The sequence below is a fragment of the Anopheles stephensi genome, chromosome 2 (assembly GCF_013141755.1).
Source record: "Anopheles stephensi strain Indian chromosome 2, UCI_ANSTEP_V1.0, whole genome shotgun sequence".
NCBI classification, from domain to species: domain Eukaryota; kingdom Metazoa; phylum Arthropoda; class Insecta; order Diptera; family Culicidae; genus Anopheles; species Anopheles stephensi.
The window spans coordinates 89,100,166-89,114,516 of NC_050202.1; the positions used below are offsets into that span (position 1 = coordinate 89,100,166).

General features: G+C 45.4%; 1 protein-coding gene across 13 annotated transcripts in view; it reads left to right on the plus strand.

Moving 5' to 3' along the window:
• The window catches only part of LOC118505144 (tensin-1), a 151,558-nt gene that overhangs the window by 113,347 nt on the left and 23,860 nt on the right, over positions 1 to 14,351 (plus strand). For 11 of the 13 annotated variants that reach the window (XM_036040505.1, XM_036040506.1, XM_036040515.1 and 8 more), the window contains 7 exons: positions 986 to 1,039; positions 3,969 to 4,337; positions 4,547 to 4,674; positions 7,751 to 7,978; positions 8,044 to 8,447; positions 8,541 to 8,687; positions 14,117 to 14,131. In XM_036040505.1, the coding sequence (XP_035896398.1) occupies positions 986 to 1,039; positions 3,969 to 4,337; positions 4,547 to 4,674; positions 7,751 to 7,978; positions 8,044 to 8,447; positions 8,541 to 8,687; positions 14,117 to 14,131 (1,345 nt within the window). The remainder of the gene's footprint in view (positions 1 to 985; positions 1,040 to 3,968; positions 4,338 to 4,546; positions 4,675 to 7,750; positions 7,979 to 8,043; positions 8,448 to 8,540; positions 8,688 to 14,116; positions 14,132 to 14,351) is intronic. The other 2 variants (XM_036040503.1, XM_036040510.1) reach the window with 1 other exon arrangement.

A 14,351-nucleotide genomic window follows, 5' to 3' on the forward strand; every position in this document is an offset into this window, starting at 1 on the left:
TCTGCAATTTTGCAACCAAAATCGTGCAGCGAGAGAATATTGTTGAAAAGCAGCGAAATAATTCTTTTTTCTTTCGGACAACGAGCTGCTGCAACTCAAGCAAGCATAAAAGAAGCATAGCCACTAAGTAAGACATTCATTACCGTTAATCACATGCGTGAATCACGAGTGCTGAGTGCGCAAAGAATTGGATTTTTTTTTTTGTTGGGTTTTCGGAATCGCAAACGCATTTTTGCCCAAACGCAAGATCCCAGGCTGATAGGAATGCTCGGTAGGATTGGATGTTTATAATGAACTCCGGAGGAAAATCCGACCAGCATTCTTCTGCCAGCAGAAGCCACATTTTAACCGGTTTTAAGTAGCATTTAAATTGATCTTTCACGAAGGATAATAGTTTGTATTAAAAGCGCAACATAAAACCTTATTTTTACTGAGTCTGAGTTCAAAGTATAAATAGCTTATTTTCCTTCTCTTTTTCTCTTTCTTCACTGTATCACTTGTGTTGTATTCACGATGTTGTTGCATAAAATACACCTTCCAGAGGAAGACGATTAAAAATTACAATTTGTCACGCAAATTCCGTTCCATTTGCTGCGATTTGCGTTCCTACGGCCCCCCGACCGATTCGCCACACTGTATTGCAATTGCAAGTTTATTTCCGTATTATTACGCCGTGCGCTTTAGCTTCATTAGCGCGATCTCTCCTTTCTACCGTACCATTTATGACACGATCGGACGTAATCGAGGCTGTATTATAGCTGCTTTTTTGCCGTTTCCTTGGGGCCGAGGGTAGTGTAAATAGGATGTATGAAATGTGAAGAGAAGAGACCGAACAGAACAGGTTGACATAATTTCTAATCAATTTGTGCAGGATGATCTGCTTGATTGCATCATACACACCACCTGCGACCGGTGACAAGTGGCAAGCGTGACCGAAGAAACGGATTAAAACCCTTTCTTTCTTTTTCTCTATTTCTATTTGCAGAAAAATGGCCGAGAAGAGGAACAGCAGCAGCAGGCAATCAACAAGTACAATTCGGTGAGTGTACACGATGTAGAGAACTTACTATGAGGAAGAGATTTGTTTAACGACCCTCTCAGTTGTTTTGATTGCCCTTAACATCACTGCGAAAGACATCAAAGGCTACACATAGTTGGGTTTGCTCCACCACGAAGTCCTTAAGCTGTAATTAAATACAGATCATCATTTGGTGTAATATTTAATTTGAATGTTTCTAGTAAGAGCTTTCGTATAACGACATCATCATAAAGCTGGACGCGCGCTTAAGGGGCGCGTTAATGTGCCCGGCAGATCGTTCTGAATCGAGGTGCGATTAGTTTCACACGTCTTTTGACGACTTTTGGAGGAGTCTCTCTCTATCCATTCGGACAATGTGATTCGTATCGTTTTAAATGACTGTCATTAAGGCTTCAATAGACTGCCGTTGGGTTACTCCACTGGGAGAGTTGGGGTTCTAGTTTGGGATGAACCCTAACTAAAAAGGTTTGTTTTTCCCGTTTGTTTTGTTTCGTCTGTCCTGATAGATATTCTAGACACCTATTCGGGATCTAGGTCATCTTTCATAATGACAGCTATTTGTCATTTAAATTGATCAAATGGGGATCGCAGCACGGTTGGAATGAGATTTGAACCCAGGAAGAACGTACTGTAGAGCAGTGCTTTACCGTTGAGACTGTTTGACCCTTAAGACGTTGAGACTGTCACGTCTTAAGCTCGTGAAAACATCATCATATGATAAGAGTGCCTTGGGGATCTCATCGAGACATTCATTTTGATTGTATGAAGATGTAAGAAGAAACGCTACAACGTTTTCCTTTGACCAAGGCATTATTTAAAACAGGTAACTTGCGGTGATTGTCTTTTCCCAACCGATTGACGCAAAATCTCCATCCCTGATTAACCATACAACACCGTCACTGGTTGGCGATTGTCCGGCATAAAATGGATACGGTTGGGCGATCACGTACCCTCCATCATGTCATTTACATGTACAATTCCGCATGACACAACCCGTATGCAGCGCAACACAGCTCGTGCGACTAATGCTGATCCACTGTTTCGTTGCCTGGTTTTACCCCCTCCGGCGAGATGCTGATCACGTTTGAGCCGAGATTTCACTTTTTAACGTACTGCAAAAATGCAACCTTCCGTCGTCTCCCTGAGGACAATTGCACGGTGGACAATTGCAAAGAGAAAACATGTCAAGGTGCTTGCTGACGTTGACCTCGAACATGGTCGTCCAAATTATTCTCCTCTACACGAGACGGCCCCGAATGTTGTCTGTCTCTTTCTGAATAATTCCTTTGGGAAAGTAAAAAGCAGGATAAAAAAATCTCTCATTAGAGTTAGATAACAAGCAGTGTGTAATAAAGTTATAATATTATGGTACCCTGGTGGATGGATGGACGCTTGTTACCTGACGGACTTAAAGCAGCATGCCAAGCAGCAGTAACAGCAGCAGCACCTTCCCTTTGTGCACGTTTATGACGCCCGTTTCACACATCCCACTATAAATTATGGTAATGAAATAGTTCCAGCAAGTACCCGGGAGCGGATGGGGAACGGAGTTGCGAAATGCTTCCTCGCCAAAAAAAAAGCTGGAGAACTGCTTCATGGGCTCGATGAATTATGGAGCATAACTAAGTATCGTAAAATGTAAATGTTATCCAATAGTCTCTCAGCGTGTTACGTGGCAAACGTCAAGAACACAGACACCATTCTAAAGAGACCGAAAACATTTTGGGGTAATAAACTTTCCTCGGTCGCTTCAAGTAACGCCAAACGATTCTGGAGCTCTCGGCCAAACAATTGAGCTCATTAGCGCTGTTCCACGAAATACTGTCCGTAGACGCACACATCGTACGGCTCATTTCTCATACATTGCAATTCACAATCGAACGTTTTGCTGGGAGCAAATCAGCACCTACAAGCCGGTCTTAACTTAACCGTAATGCGCTCGGGAAGGTCCACCGAGACTTCTCCAACAGATGATCATCAGCCACCTTTCCGGCAGACGTTCCAGTTCGCAGGATGTGGGCAATTTTGTTTGATCAAATAAATTCGCCTCAATTTCGGTTTGTATTCGAAATTGCGTTTCAATTTCTTTGCAGCGCTTCCTTTCGCTTTTGGAGGCGGCCGCTACTGACCGACGGCACGGGTGGAAAACGAAGGCATCGCTCATCGTACTCCCCGAAAGACAACCGAACTCCACGGGCACAATCGATCATTATTTTGGGGTCATGCTCGGTTTTAGACCATAACATAGACACTGGGATAATGATCCGTTAGCCCTGGTGTGCCGTCCATTTTCTGTACTACAAATCTATAATCGCAAGCAAATCGTTTCACTGGGCCTGTGGTTTGGCCTCTCTTTAATGGGCATCGGTCAAGATGCTCAATTTAGGCAAGAAGCCCTTCTACGCACACCGCTACGGTATACTGTGCGAGACGTATGCTTCAGCTTTATGATTGGCATTTAAAAGAACCGACTTCAAATGCGATCGGATATAGCTCAGATGAAGATACGGCTCTGGTTCGTTCTGATTCTCAAACTAGCGTCCCTTGCACGTGACATTTTATGGCAGGGCTCGGGACTCTCGATGTGCGATCGGGAAAACCCAATCTCCGCAGATGATGATGATGATGATGGAGTGGGCCATAAATCTATAAAATAGAAAGAAAAGAAATACGATGCGTCACGGTATCTGTGTCTTCGAGACAGGGTCAAAGCTAAAAGCGTCCAGGGGGACTTCAACAACAGCAACGGCCGGACTGGATTACGAGCGCCCTAAAGGGAATAAAGATCGTTATCTCGATCGTTTCGTGTTTCAAAGTTTGGGCGCCACACTCGCGTTCCCAGGAACTTCTCCGCCATATTTTCCCCCAAATTTTTTGGCATTTACGTCCGACACTGACCTTGTTCTTCTGTTGCTCTTCCTCCCCACAGCTTCCCTTGCATGCGATCAACGCTCAGCAGCAACAGCAGCAACAGCAACCTAGGCCAGCCACCAACCTGAACCATGTAAATAACAACCATTACCATAATTATTCGCTTCAACCGTACTACAACCGGCAGCCACAGCAGCATCAGCAGTCACCGCATCAGCATCACTCGTATCCTGTCGCACGGATCGCCGAAGAACCGTCGTACCAGTCGCTGCGGCTCAACTACGTCACCGAGCGGATACTCGCGTCAACCTTACCGGCCCGGCGGCTTCAGAATGGTTCGTCGTCACCGCACGCCTCCAACGGTTCGCTGCCGGCCGATGAGCACGAGCGCGAACTCATCAGCATGCTGGAGCAGAAGCATAAGCAGGTAAGGGTTAATTGAATTAAATGTGCGGTCCGGCTCAACGTGCTGCGCGCTCTGTTTGAAAGACACTTGACAGGAAGCGAACATAAGCGTCCTAGTGCGTTGCGTATGGTGGACCTGACTCTTCGCCGCCAGCTTAATAATCGCTCATAAACCGGTGGTCGCGTTTGATTTGGTGCCGCTTCTAATTTCATGCCCTCGTTCACTTCCAGAACTACCGGATACTGGACCTGGAGTCGCGTCTCGTCAACATCACGCTGGAGAAGCTGTGCGAGCTGTGCAAATACATCGATTCCTGGCTGGGCAGCGGCAAGGAAAAGATCGTCGTTCTGCAGGACAGGTGAGCTTGTGCGTTTGCGTGTTTAATGTTGAACAGGAAAGGGAAGGCTCTACATGAAGCTGCTGACCGTTCGGCAGAGTTTAAAGGTGATCGAATGGTAATCCTACACTCACGGTCCGTGTGCGTCACTTCGCTGGGAAAGCGATTGCGTGACGGCGATGTGAAAGGGGCTGCTTCGCTCGAGTTGTCCACTTGAGCAGGACCACCACCATCGAGCTGTGGACCCGTCCCGGTCTCTGGACTCGTTCGAAGGGTTCGAACTTAAAGAATGAAGGTGAAAAAAAACATTGGAAACGAAAGAACTCACAAAACGCTCGATGGTGTGTTTTCTCTACAAACAGAACGACCGATCGTGGTTGCCCCTTTCCATCATATTATCTATTTATATTCTTCTTATCATCTTATGCTTGTCTAAAAAGCTTAACCCTAGCCCGGAGCAGGCCAAGAACCTTCGCCGGAGAGTTAATGCTTACCCAAGCCACTGGAATTTAACTTAAAAGCCGCTTAGAAAAGGGGTTTTGTCCCAAGTCTGGTGGCAAGTTTTGGTCGTCCGGAACCATACCGGGGTTGTGGTGGCTAATCTATCAATTATAATTTGAATGAGAATAGAGCTCATGAGCATTGGGATTGAATTTCCCAATATCTCAGTGCCTCATTAAATTATAATAAAATATTAATTCAATATTGTCTCTCACTGATTGGTTCGTCATAAAGCGCTTCCGCGCAACTCTCAATGGTTCGTGTTCTTTCACCCGACTGATGGACAAGCTTCTGACGTTGTCCGACCCACTTCCTTGTGACAAGTCTAAAGTCTACACGCGGAACAATGTAAATCCGAACCAACGAAAACACCAAACAAACACCATGAACAACCATTAGCATAAAATGGCCCGGAGTGTCATATTTGAATATTTACTGCCAATTCAAATGCCGCACAACTGGCAAAGGCACCAAAGAGCAGTTATGCGTGCGTGTGTGTGTGTGTTTACTGTACCGCCGATGCACCCAGCGGTGCATTATACCGGCTTATTGGCTTACATCTGTTTCCTTTCAGCGGTTGGTTTTGTTGTTGTTGCCCCGTTGGGCAACACACCTTCCCGACTCGTCGCCGAACGCTCAAACATGCCGGTATGCCGGCTCACGAACGTTACTGGCGCTTCATGCGTACCGTTCCACGATCGGTACACCGATCAGGATGATGTTGGCGATGATGGTATTTGCCGTGTACAATAATCAAATCTCCGAATCGGGAAAACGTGCCCGTGTCCGAATATTAACATGGCGGTTGCGGCTCGCCGGTCAATCATTCCCTTCCGAACGGGCAAACTCTTTCTCCGGATTGCTTCTGGTCATCCGGCGTCAACCGTCCACCGTCGATCGAGGGTAAAGAGGAACACGGCAATTTGTAGTCCCCTTACCTTACGTTTGTTGTCTTTCTCTTTGTCGCAGCTTTCCGCCTTCAAATCGCACGAAAAGTACGTATGCAACATGCAAAACACACTCGACCTGGCGCTTTCGGTGGTGGTGCGATGTTTATCGATCGGATGGCCACAAGCACACTGCACCGAAAAAAAAAAACAGCAAACTTTCGCGAATCCGATCTTGCATAAATAATTCATGAGCCTAGATTTTGAAGAAGCAGAAATGGAGGCTTATGTTGTTTCTTTTTTGCACGGTAACAATCAATTTTCCAGCTTGCATTCTGTGCGCCGTTTGTGGGCCGCGGGAAGATGATAAGAAAGTCGGTGCACAAAGCACAAACCCAGCGAGTTAGATTGGTGCAGCAGCGCTGGAAAACGGCGAAACAGGAACATTACTGTGGTTGCGAAAAAGGTTTAAAGCCGTAAAAACCTTGGGGGGGCGGAAATGGGCGTATGATTTTTATAATCGTATTCAAACGATTCGGCGTCGTGTTAGGAATCATATTTTGGTGGCCGCAGAGTAAACATTCGCGTGTACGTGTGGAGTTATGATTAACGGGTTGGAAGCAGACGGTTTGGGCTGTAATTTTTCGTACGCCATAATAATAGAGTTGCGGCCGCATTTTGGATTAACGCGGTGGGGATATAATTAAATTAAATTTGGCTTAAGAAACGGCGAATTGTTAATTGCACACCACATTAATTTGCATTTCAATGTATGTGAAGATGATTTGAATGTTGAACGCCTGAATGTATGCAATCACTAGCTCTTGGTTCGTTTTGTTCAGTACACGAATCCTAGTAGACTAGCAGACCTAACAGTTAACTTCGCAGACTCTCACAATCAAGAAGTAAGCTCTCGAAACCTGAGCCAAAGGTTAATTCCCGCAGAGATAGCGTACAGCTACACTTGGGGTGTGATAAAACTGCGAAACGAAATGTGAACAGGAAGTAGCACATTAAACCTCACTGTCCACGCGGAAAGCAGTCCGTAATTTGAGCATCCATTCTCACCCAACCAGTTGCGGAACGTTTTAATTTGCACTTATCTCAAAGTCGAACCGAATGAAGAAAAAAAAATCCTCAAGTACTCTTGCCACTCTTGAGCTTCGTTTAATAACACAACAGGAAACCGTTTTTCAAGTTTTGGCTCAAGTTGTCAGCGAGTGCTGGAACGCCGGACGAGTGCTGTGGTCATTCGGGAGAAGTTGATAGTTATTAACCTCCTTTTTGGTTTTTTGGGTGCATCGTTTGCCGATATCTTTGGCTCAGCGCTAAATCGATTTCTTAATGATGCGTTGCGCGTGAATGGCCGTCGCAACTGTGCTTTCATTATCAGTAAATAATAATTATCCTAATAACGATCTTTCGAAGGAAATCTTCCGAACTCCAGATCGATGGAGCGAAACGTATCGCAAATTGACGTGTCAAAATTTATAACACACCAAAACGGGCCCTCCGATTCCAGGTCCTCTGGAGTTCTCTTTGATGCAGTTTGTTGCAAATGGTTGTAACATGAATTGCATTTTTCGTGGCCCGCTTTGAAAAAGCCCAACGTCAAAAACGACTCCGCTCCACTCCGGTGGGATTAGCAACCACATCAAGAGGCTGGACTCTCTTTAACGTATTTTTTCTCTCTTATTTCATCCTTACAGGGAAGATAAACATCGGCTCGGGACGGCGATCGCCGCTTACCTGCAGTATCAAAAAATCTGCGGCTCAAACATTCCGCAGGCTGGTGGCCACTCGAAGAGTTCCCTTTCGCCCGGCGGTTCCACGGATAATGGGCGCAAAACACCAACCTGGTTGGATTTGGACATCTTCTCGATGCAAAAGTTTCTCGAATCGTTCGCCAATCCACTGCGCATTCCTTCCCACAAAAGGTAACTTAGCCTAGCTTAAGACTAGACATTTGATTTACTTACCGTTTTCTTCACCCCTGCAACAGATACATTCAATACTTCTCCGGGCTGCTGTCGGGTGTGATCAAGTTGAATTCGTCCTCCTTCTTCCTGAAAGCGATACGGGTCGAATCTCCGCCATGTTTGCACTACCGTGCCATAACCGTCAACAGCGAGTGGCGCAGCTTCATCAAAATCTTCGAAGGCGTCCGGTGCCTGTTCACGTCCGACATCTACGTCATACCGATCACCACGCGGCACTTCATCTACGAGATCAAGCACCCGCTACGGTTGCGCGGTGACATCCTGGTCCGGTGCTACCAGATCATACCAAATAACAACAAGGCGACGTACGAGAAGGAGCTGATCGCGTCCGTGCAATTTCACACATGTGCCATAACCGAAAAGGAAGTACAATTCAAGAAGGGAGATCTAGACTGGGCGTGCGATGGTAAGCGAGCGGGAAGGGGAGGATTAGAGGGAGACGAAAACGAACACAAAAGGGTAAATTGTAATTTTCTACTCACAATTCTTGTTATGCTAGATGAGCGCTTCTCGGCGGAACATACGATGACGTTCTGTTTCGACACCGTACCGAACGAGCGGCCCATGATTCTCGTCTTCCAGGATCCACTCGTAAGGATAGAACCGATCGCGGAGAATGGTGATCATCTGGAAACGATCAATGAAGGTGAGTGCCGTTTTGCCCCATTTGTTTTCCCTTCCAACGATGTGTTGTACTAAAAGTCGACATTGCCGTATGCAACACGCATTGCATACCATCAGGCGTATAGATTGTACAGTGTGTGCCATATTAAAAGAGATATTCTTTGTCCTCGAATTCTTTGGACTAAGTTTTCAAACATAGTTTTTGAAAACCTTTTTTCAGAAAGTTTTGATTCATTTTTTAAGCAATTCTGAATTGTTTTATTTGTGTTAATAGCTTTTAAGACGACCATCTTTTTAACTATGCCTTAGTCGTTTAAAACGGTGTAACGATCTTGCCAACCAACACATGTCGATGTTGAATTGTACTAATTTTTTGCATTTTTTCCATCATGATCAAATGAGCAAAGGATTAGTTGTTTCGATCGATTGATCGAGTAGTAGAAACAGAGCTTTTTTGTAAAACCAGTTTAATTATTTTATATTCAATATTCAACATTCGATCGTGTGTTATGTAAATTGTAAATGTGTTGATGCTTCCGTCTCATGACTATCACATTAAAACACACACTTTTTGCGTAGTATCCTACACTTGTTTCATAATGCTCTACCAGAATAAACATCCTATTTGTTCGACCGCTCGGATGTCCTGTCAACTGCTCACACCGCTGAGCTGCCAGCGTTTGGCTCAGACCATCAGCATATAAACAAAGGCAACATTAATAGCTTTCATCCGTCAGTGCACGATCAAAACACTTAATCGCAACCGACCTCCGCGCCATCCCAACGTTGTCGTGTGATTCACCTGAGCTCAACATCTGATCCGATCGGTGACATTGTTTAAGTACTTTACATCGCCCAACGGACACGGCACAATTACAGCAATTATTGTTGTTTTATTGTTGAGTGCTTAGCGCGAAAAGCGGAAATTCAATCTCTTTACAATTTCGTGCCCAAGACACACACACACACCGTTTTGGGATGTAAAGAAGACACACACGTACAAGTGTGCGTAATTAATTCACTCTAATTTATTTGACAAACGTTTGATTTATTAGTGGTGTACGCCAACAAAAAAACGGGAAGTTATTTTGGTCACAAACCCAACACACGTTTCACCACACTTTGCAAAAGACCCCAAGACAGAGAAAAGGGCGCTATTTCGGGTTGCGCCGTCCCGTCCTGTGCGACGGCTCCTGATGATTCATCAATCGTCGCCACATCGACTTGAGCGCGTCTGATAAACTCTTTCCTGTCTGTACACTCCCAAAACAGCTGGTGTTTGCAACGTGATCAAATACAGCGTGTGTGTCTGTGTGTTTCCGTCACCGCAAAAGCAAAGTTCGGTGCGACATTAATGGTTGGCGATCCGCTTGTTTACAGCTTTTGAGAGCATATCGTAGAAATGTTTCTTCCGACTAGAAATCAGGTGGCATAAATTTACAACACGCAGGGAAGTTTTTCGGGTAGTTGACATGTCATAATCACGCCAGAAGATATTTCAAGCAACTAGTGTTTGTTGTGTCTAGCGAAAGATGAAAGATGTTGTACGTCATAAAAAGCTTCCTTTCCTTCCGTTTTATGTTGCGCAATGAATTTAAACGGATAATCATATACCACACGCAGCTGGTTGCCTTAATGCACTGGATGCACCACACACCACGGGCAACAATTTAGTGTGCTGCCCGTAAACAACAGCCGTATTGCGAGATGATTACGATCGATTTATTGGAGCACTAAATAGCGCAAAAGGTTAACGCTGGTGTAATGGTAGTGTGTGTGTGTTTGCGAGCGCGAAAAAGGTTAATTTATTGATTGATTGTTTTATGATCGCATCGTGTAGGTGTGGCGGCAGTAGTAGAGCGTCGACGACTATGGTGATGATGATGATGATGATGGTGAAGAAGATTATCGCGTGTACGGCCTTGGACCGTTTAGCGAGCATAACCTTCATACACTACTGTGGGGGAAAGCGAAACCGGGGAATGTGAATGTTACGGACCGATACCTTCTGGTGGGTTCTTGTTGACTTTTATCTATGCCATCAGTTTGCTTAGAAATCGATAAAGGCGTATTTTCCAGTCTCTCTCTCTCTCTCTCGTTTCGATTTCCGGGTTATCGATAGGGCTAGTTTATCGTATCTGTAAACAGCACCCCGGAAAGCGAACACCTTGTATCAAAAAAGGTTCCCCCGTAATGAAAAAAGCAATATTTTGCAAAACATTAATATTTCGCCATCGATTTTGTTCACAACACGGTGTTCCGTAAAGTATAAAGACAAATAAACAGCAACGCAACGCGTCGTTGGAAGTCTTCAACGTTTTTGGTTACGCTCCAGTTACTGACCCCTAACCCTCTAAGCCCTTCGCTTCATCGTCCTACTAATGCCAAGAGTAGAACGTGGTTTGTCGATTTCTTCATCGCGATGCGCTCTACACACCCCGGCGGACCAAGGAAGATGATGTTAGGCATCATGGATTTTGATGGTTTTTTTTGCGATCATAAACGTTGGAAACGCCCACCAACGAGCTTAGATGCTGAATGCGGCTTGTGGTGGGATGTTTTCAAACGCACAATTCAGCCCGCAGCTTACTTGGTGCGGCTTCTTGATTGTTGTTTAGCGTTATTGATAATTTATAACAGGTGTTTATTGTTTGATGTAAAGCAAAACAAAACCAGTACGCTTTACAAAAGAAGGCTCGATTTTAATTTGATAAAAATGTTCAACACGTCTTACAGAGATTTCTCGATCAGCCGTACTAAAACATCAAATTGCATACCTCCAGGCGCACACTCCTTTTGTTCGATTTGACGTCATCCTTAGGGATAAGTAAACACTTAAACTACTCCTTCTATCCCATTAACCCTGTCTCTCCAGATACGAGGATCTCTACCTATCTCTTCCGCTCTACAAACACAAATATATGCAGTAGTAACGATCAGGAATGCTAACGCACACGCTGCCAAGTAAACACAAAACTCCGCCACACTAACGCAATGTGATGCGTAAGGGAAAAGCGTTCGAAAGAAAACTCGTGCGTTGACTCTCCCATTTTCGTACCTCCCCGATCCGAGCCCGATGATGCGTTTTGTACGCAATCCAGAGGCCGGCAATCCGTGCGCATGATGAAAACCACCCATTCCGACTAGTGTGTGCGCACAACAGCCGCCAGCACAGCTGAACACGGTGAACACTGGTACGCCGCAGCGGTCCGTTTGCAGTAGCGAATCTTCTTTCGGGAGTCGCGTTCCCTAGTCTCGTTCTGGTTGCGGTACGGCGTGTATCATTCGAAAGTGTGTCATCCATCGCCGGTGCTACCCGAGGCACAATGGGGAAAACGGTCTAATACGGCTGGCCGATAGTGCGAGGAAGCCGGTGCAGATAATGTGCCCGCGACGACAACCAGTCTCGTGCGTGTGACAAGGGAATATCCAAATGTGTCATCGGTTGTGTACGAACGGGTTGGCTGAAAACCGTCTGGTTAAGTGAAAATGTACCTCCGTTTGCTTTCGCCGATAACGCAGCAGCGCAGTGCAAACCGACGGCAGTGATTCATTCTCGAACGGTGAACCGATTGCTTTTTGGGGTCGGAAAAGTGTATCTATAAAACAAAGGGAGCGAGTGTGCCGCCGTCTGTGGCGAACGCAGATAAAATGCTACGGTGTAAGTGTTCTAATCACACCCATTTTCTAATGATAACAGTACAGTATCTTATCGACGATACATATTTCGGGGCAAGTGTAAAGGTCAGTCACTGTTGCTGGTCATCGATTTGATGAACTTTGAAGAGAAATCCCGGCCCTACTCAACAGCACAACACGTCGCACAGTCGGATCTGCAGCCGTCGCTTATGCTGCTAGCGTGTCTATTTTCAGTAGCCGGAATGGGGCAGAATCAAGATTTTATGTTGCGACAAAACGAACACTTTCCGTGTTAGGGGGTTGTGACGTCAAACCACTTGTCGATTCGGGAAAACAGTTGCTTATCACGATAAATCTCTAACTATCTCCACGCGGTGAGCAGTCTTACGGATGATTAGCTGAACGTAGAATAATTCATAATTTTCCTGTCAAGACAGAAATGAAATCCCTTTTAAGCGTTAATATTAGCCATCGCGTAGTGATGATTTCATTAGGCAGCCAGTTTGTACCATCTGTGGAACATTTGGCCAGCTGTAATGGTCGACGACGCACGAATCAATATTCTATAAATAAAATTATGAACAAAAGGTTCGCTTGTTATTACGCCAGGATGTGATGTGTTATTGTTGGCCAATGGGTAATGGTTGAATAATTGGCGGAAACATTCCACACTTGCCTCGGTACAGCTCTGCGTACCTTCAAATTACATCCTGACTTCAATGCTTTCAGCATTGCTTAAACGCAATTTTTCCTTGAAGAGTTAGACAGTATAAGCTTGATTCAGCCCGTATCCAATGGCAAACCGCCGTAGGAAGAAGGTATTCTATTTCGGTAACGCATACCACGCCAGGCACCACTGGTGTGCAGTCCGAATCGCTGGAAGAGGCTGGGTTGGTGCAGTTCGGGTTCGCCTGTAGCTGAGGCGAAAGTCCAGTCACACCTACGCGTCTGTTTGCCGTACGCGGTCGCGTGGTACACGTTGGGAGTTAGATGTTGTCGTTTTGAAGGGAGAAGTTGTCGCAGATATTTCGTCCAAGATATACGCCGACCACGATGGTGTCAAGCGACACGAGACGGTGTGTGTGGTGTGTACTTGTATTTGGCACGAATCCGTGCACTGATTGGGGCTGATTCCGAATCGGAAAAGGTCGCACCAGACGCTGCCAGGTTCTCCAGGTGGCACGCGGTGACAATTCGCGCGACATGCAAGCACCCGGAGTTTTTTTCTGGTCCTTTAACCCACCAGCAAGCTCTTCAGAGTATGGAGTGTGAAACGTAGCGAAAAGGCTCGTGTCCACTGACCAATCTGCAAACGAACATCTCGGACATGTTTGGTGGCTTTTAACTTCGGCTATCGAGAAGGGGAGCTTGAGTCTAGCAGCAAAGGAGGTAAAAGCAGTTGCTCCGTTGATCGTAGTTTGGAGCGTTCAAAAGAGTCTTATTTGAACGTTTATCCGATTCAGTGCCGATGCGTCTGGTGATTCAAAATTCGTATCCATAAAATTGATACCAACGAGTCAAGTGATAGCCACTTTTTAAATTAAAATATTCCAAACATAACGGACATTTTAAATCAACCGAAAATTCTCATCATCCCGACGGGAAGTAAGCTCTCCCTTTTTCGCGACACATTTCCACAAGAACGCACAAAATTTCGATCAACATTTTCTAAATTAAATTTTCCGCTCGCTCTCGTTCGTCGTGGCTGGCCGGCGTCGTTGGTGGGCTCGTCATAAAATCGTATCACTTACCCGACCCGTTCCGTGTGTGTTTGTGCTGCGAAACTTCATCACCACCATCATTCCGTCATAGGTTGGACCAAACAAGGTAAATTGATTAATATATTGCTCGCTTGGATGCTTAATTACCACTCGCTGCCATCGCACGGACACATCGGCTGCTGCGAACTTTAAGACACTGTTCAGCCATTGGGGTAACCTGTGCATAAAATGGAGGATAAAACGATATTCCAATTATTCGACGCTCTTCTTTATAATTTCGGTTCGCTCACATTATTTGCACTGTTTGGCCACAAGCACACCTGTTT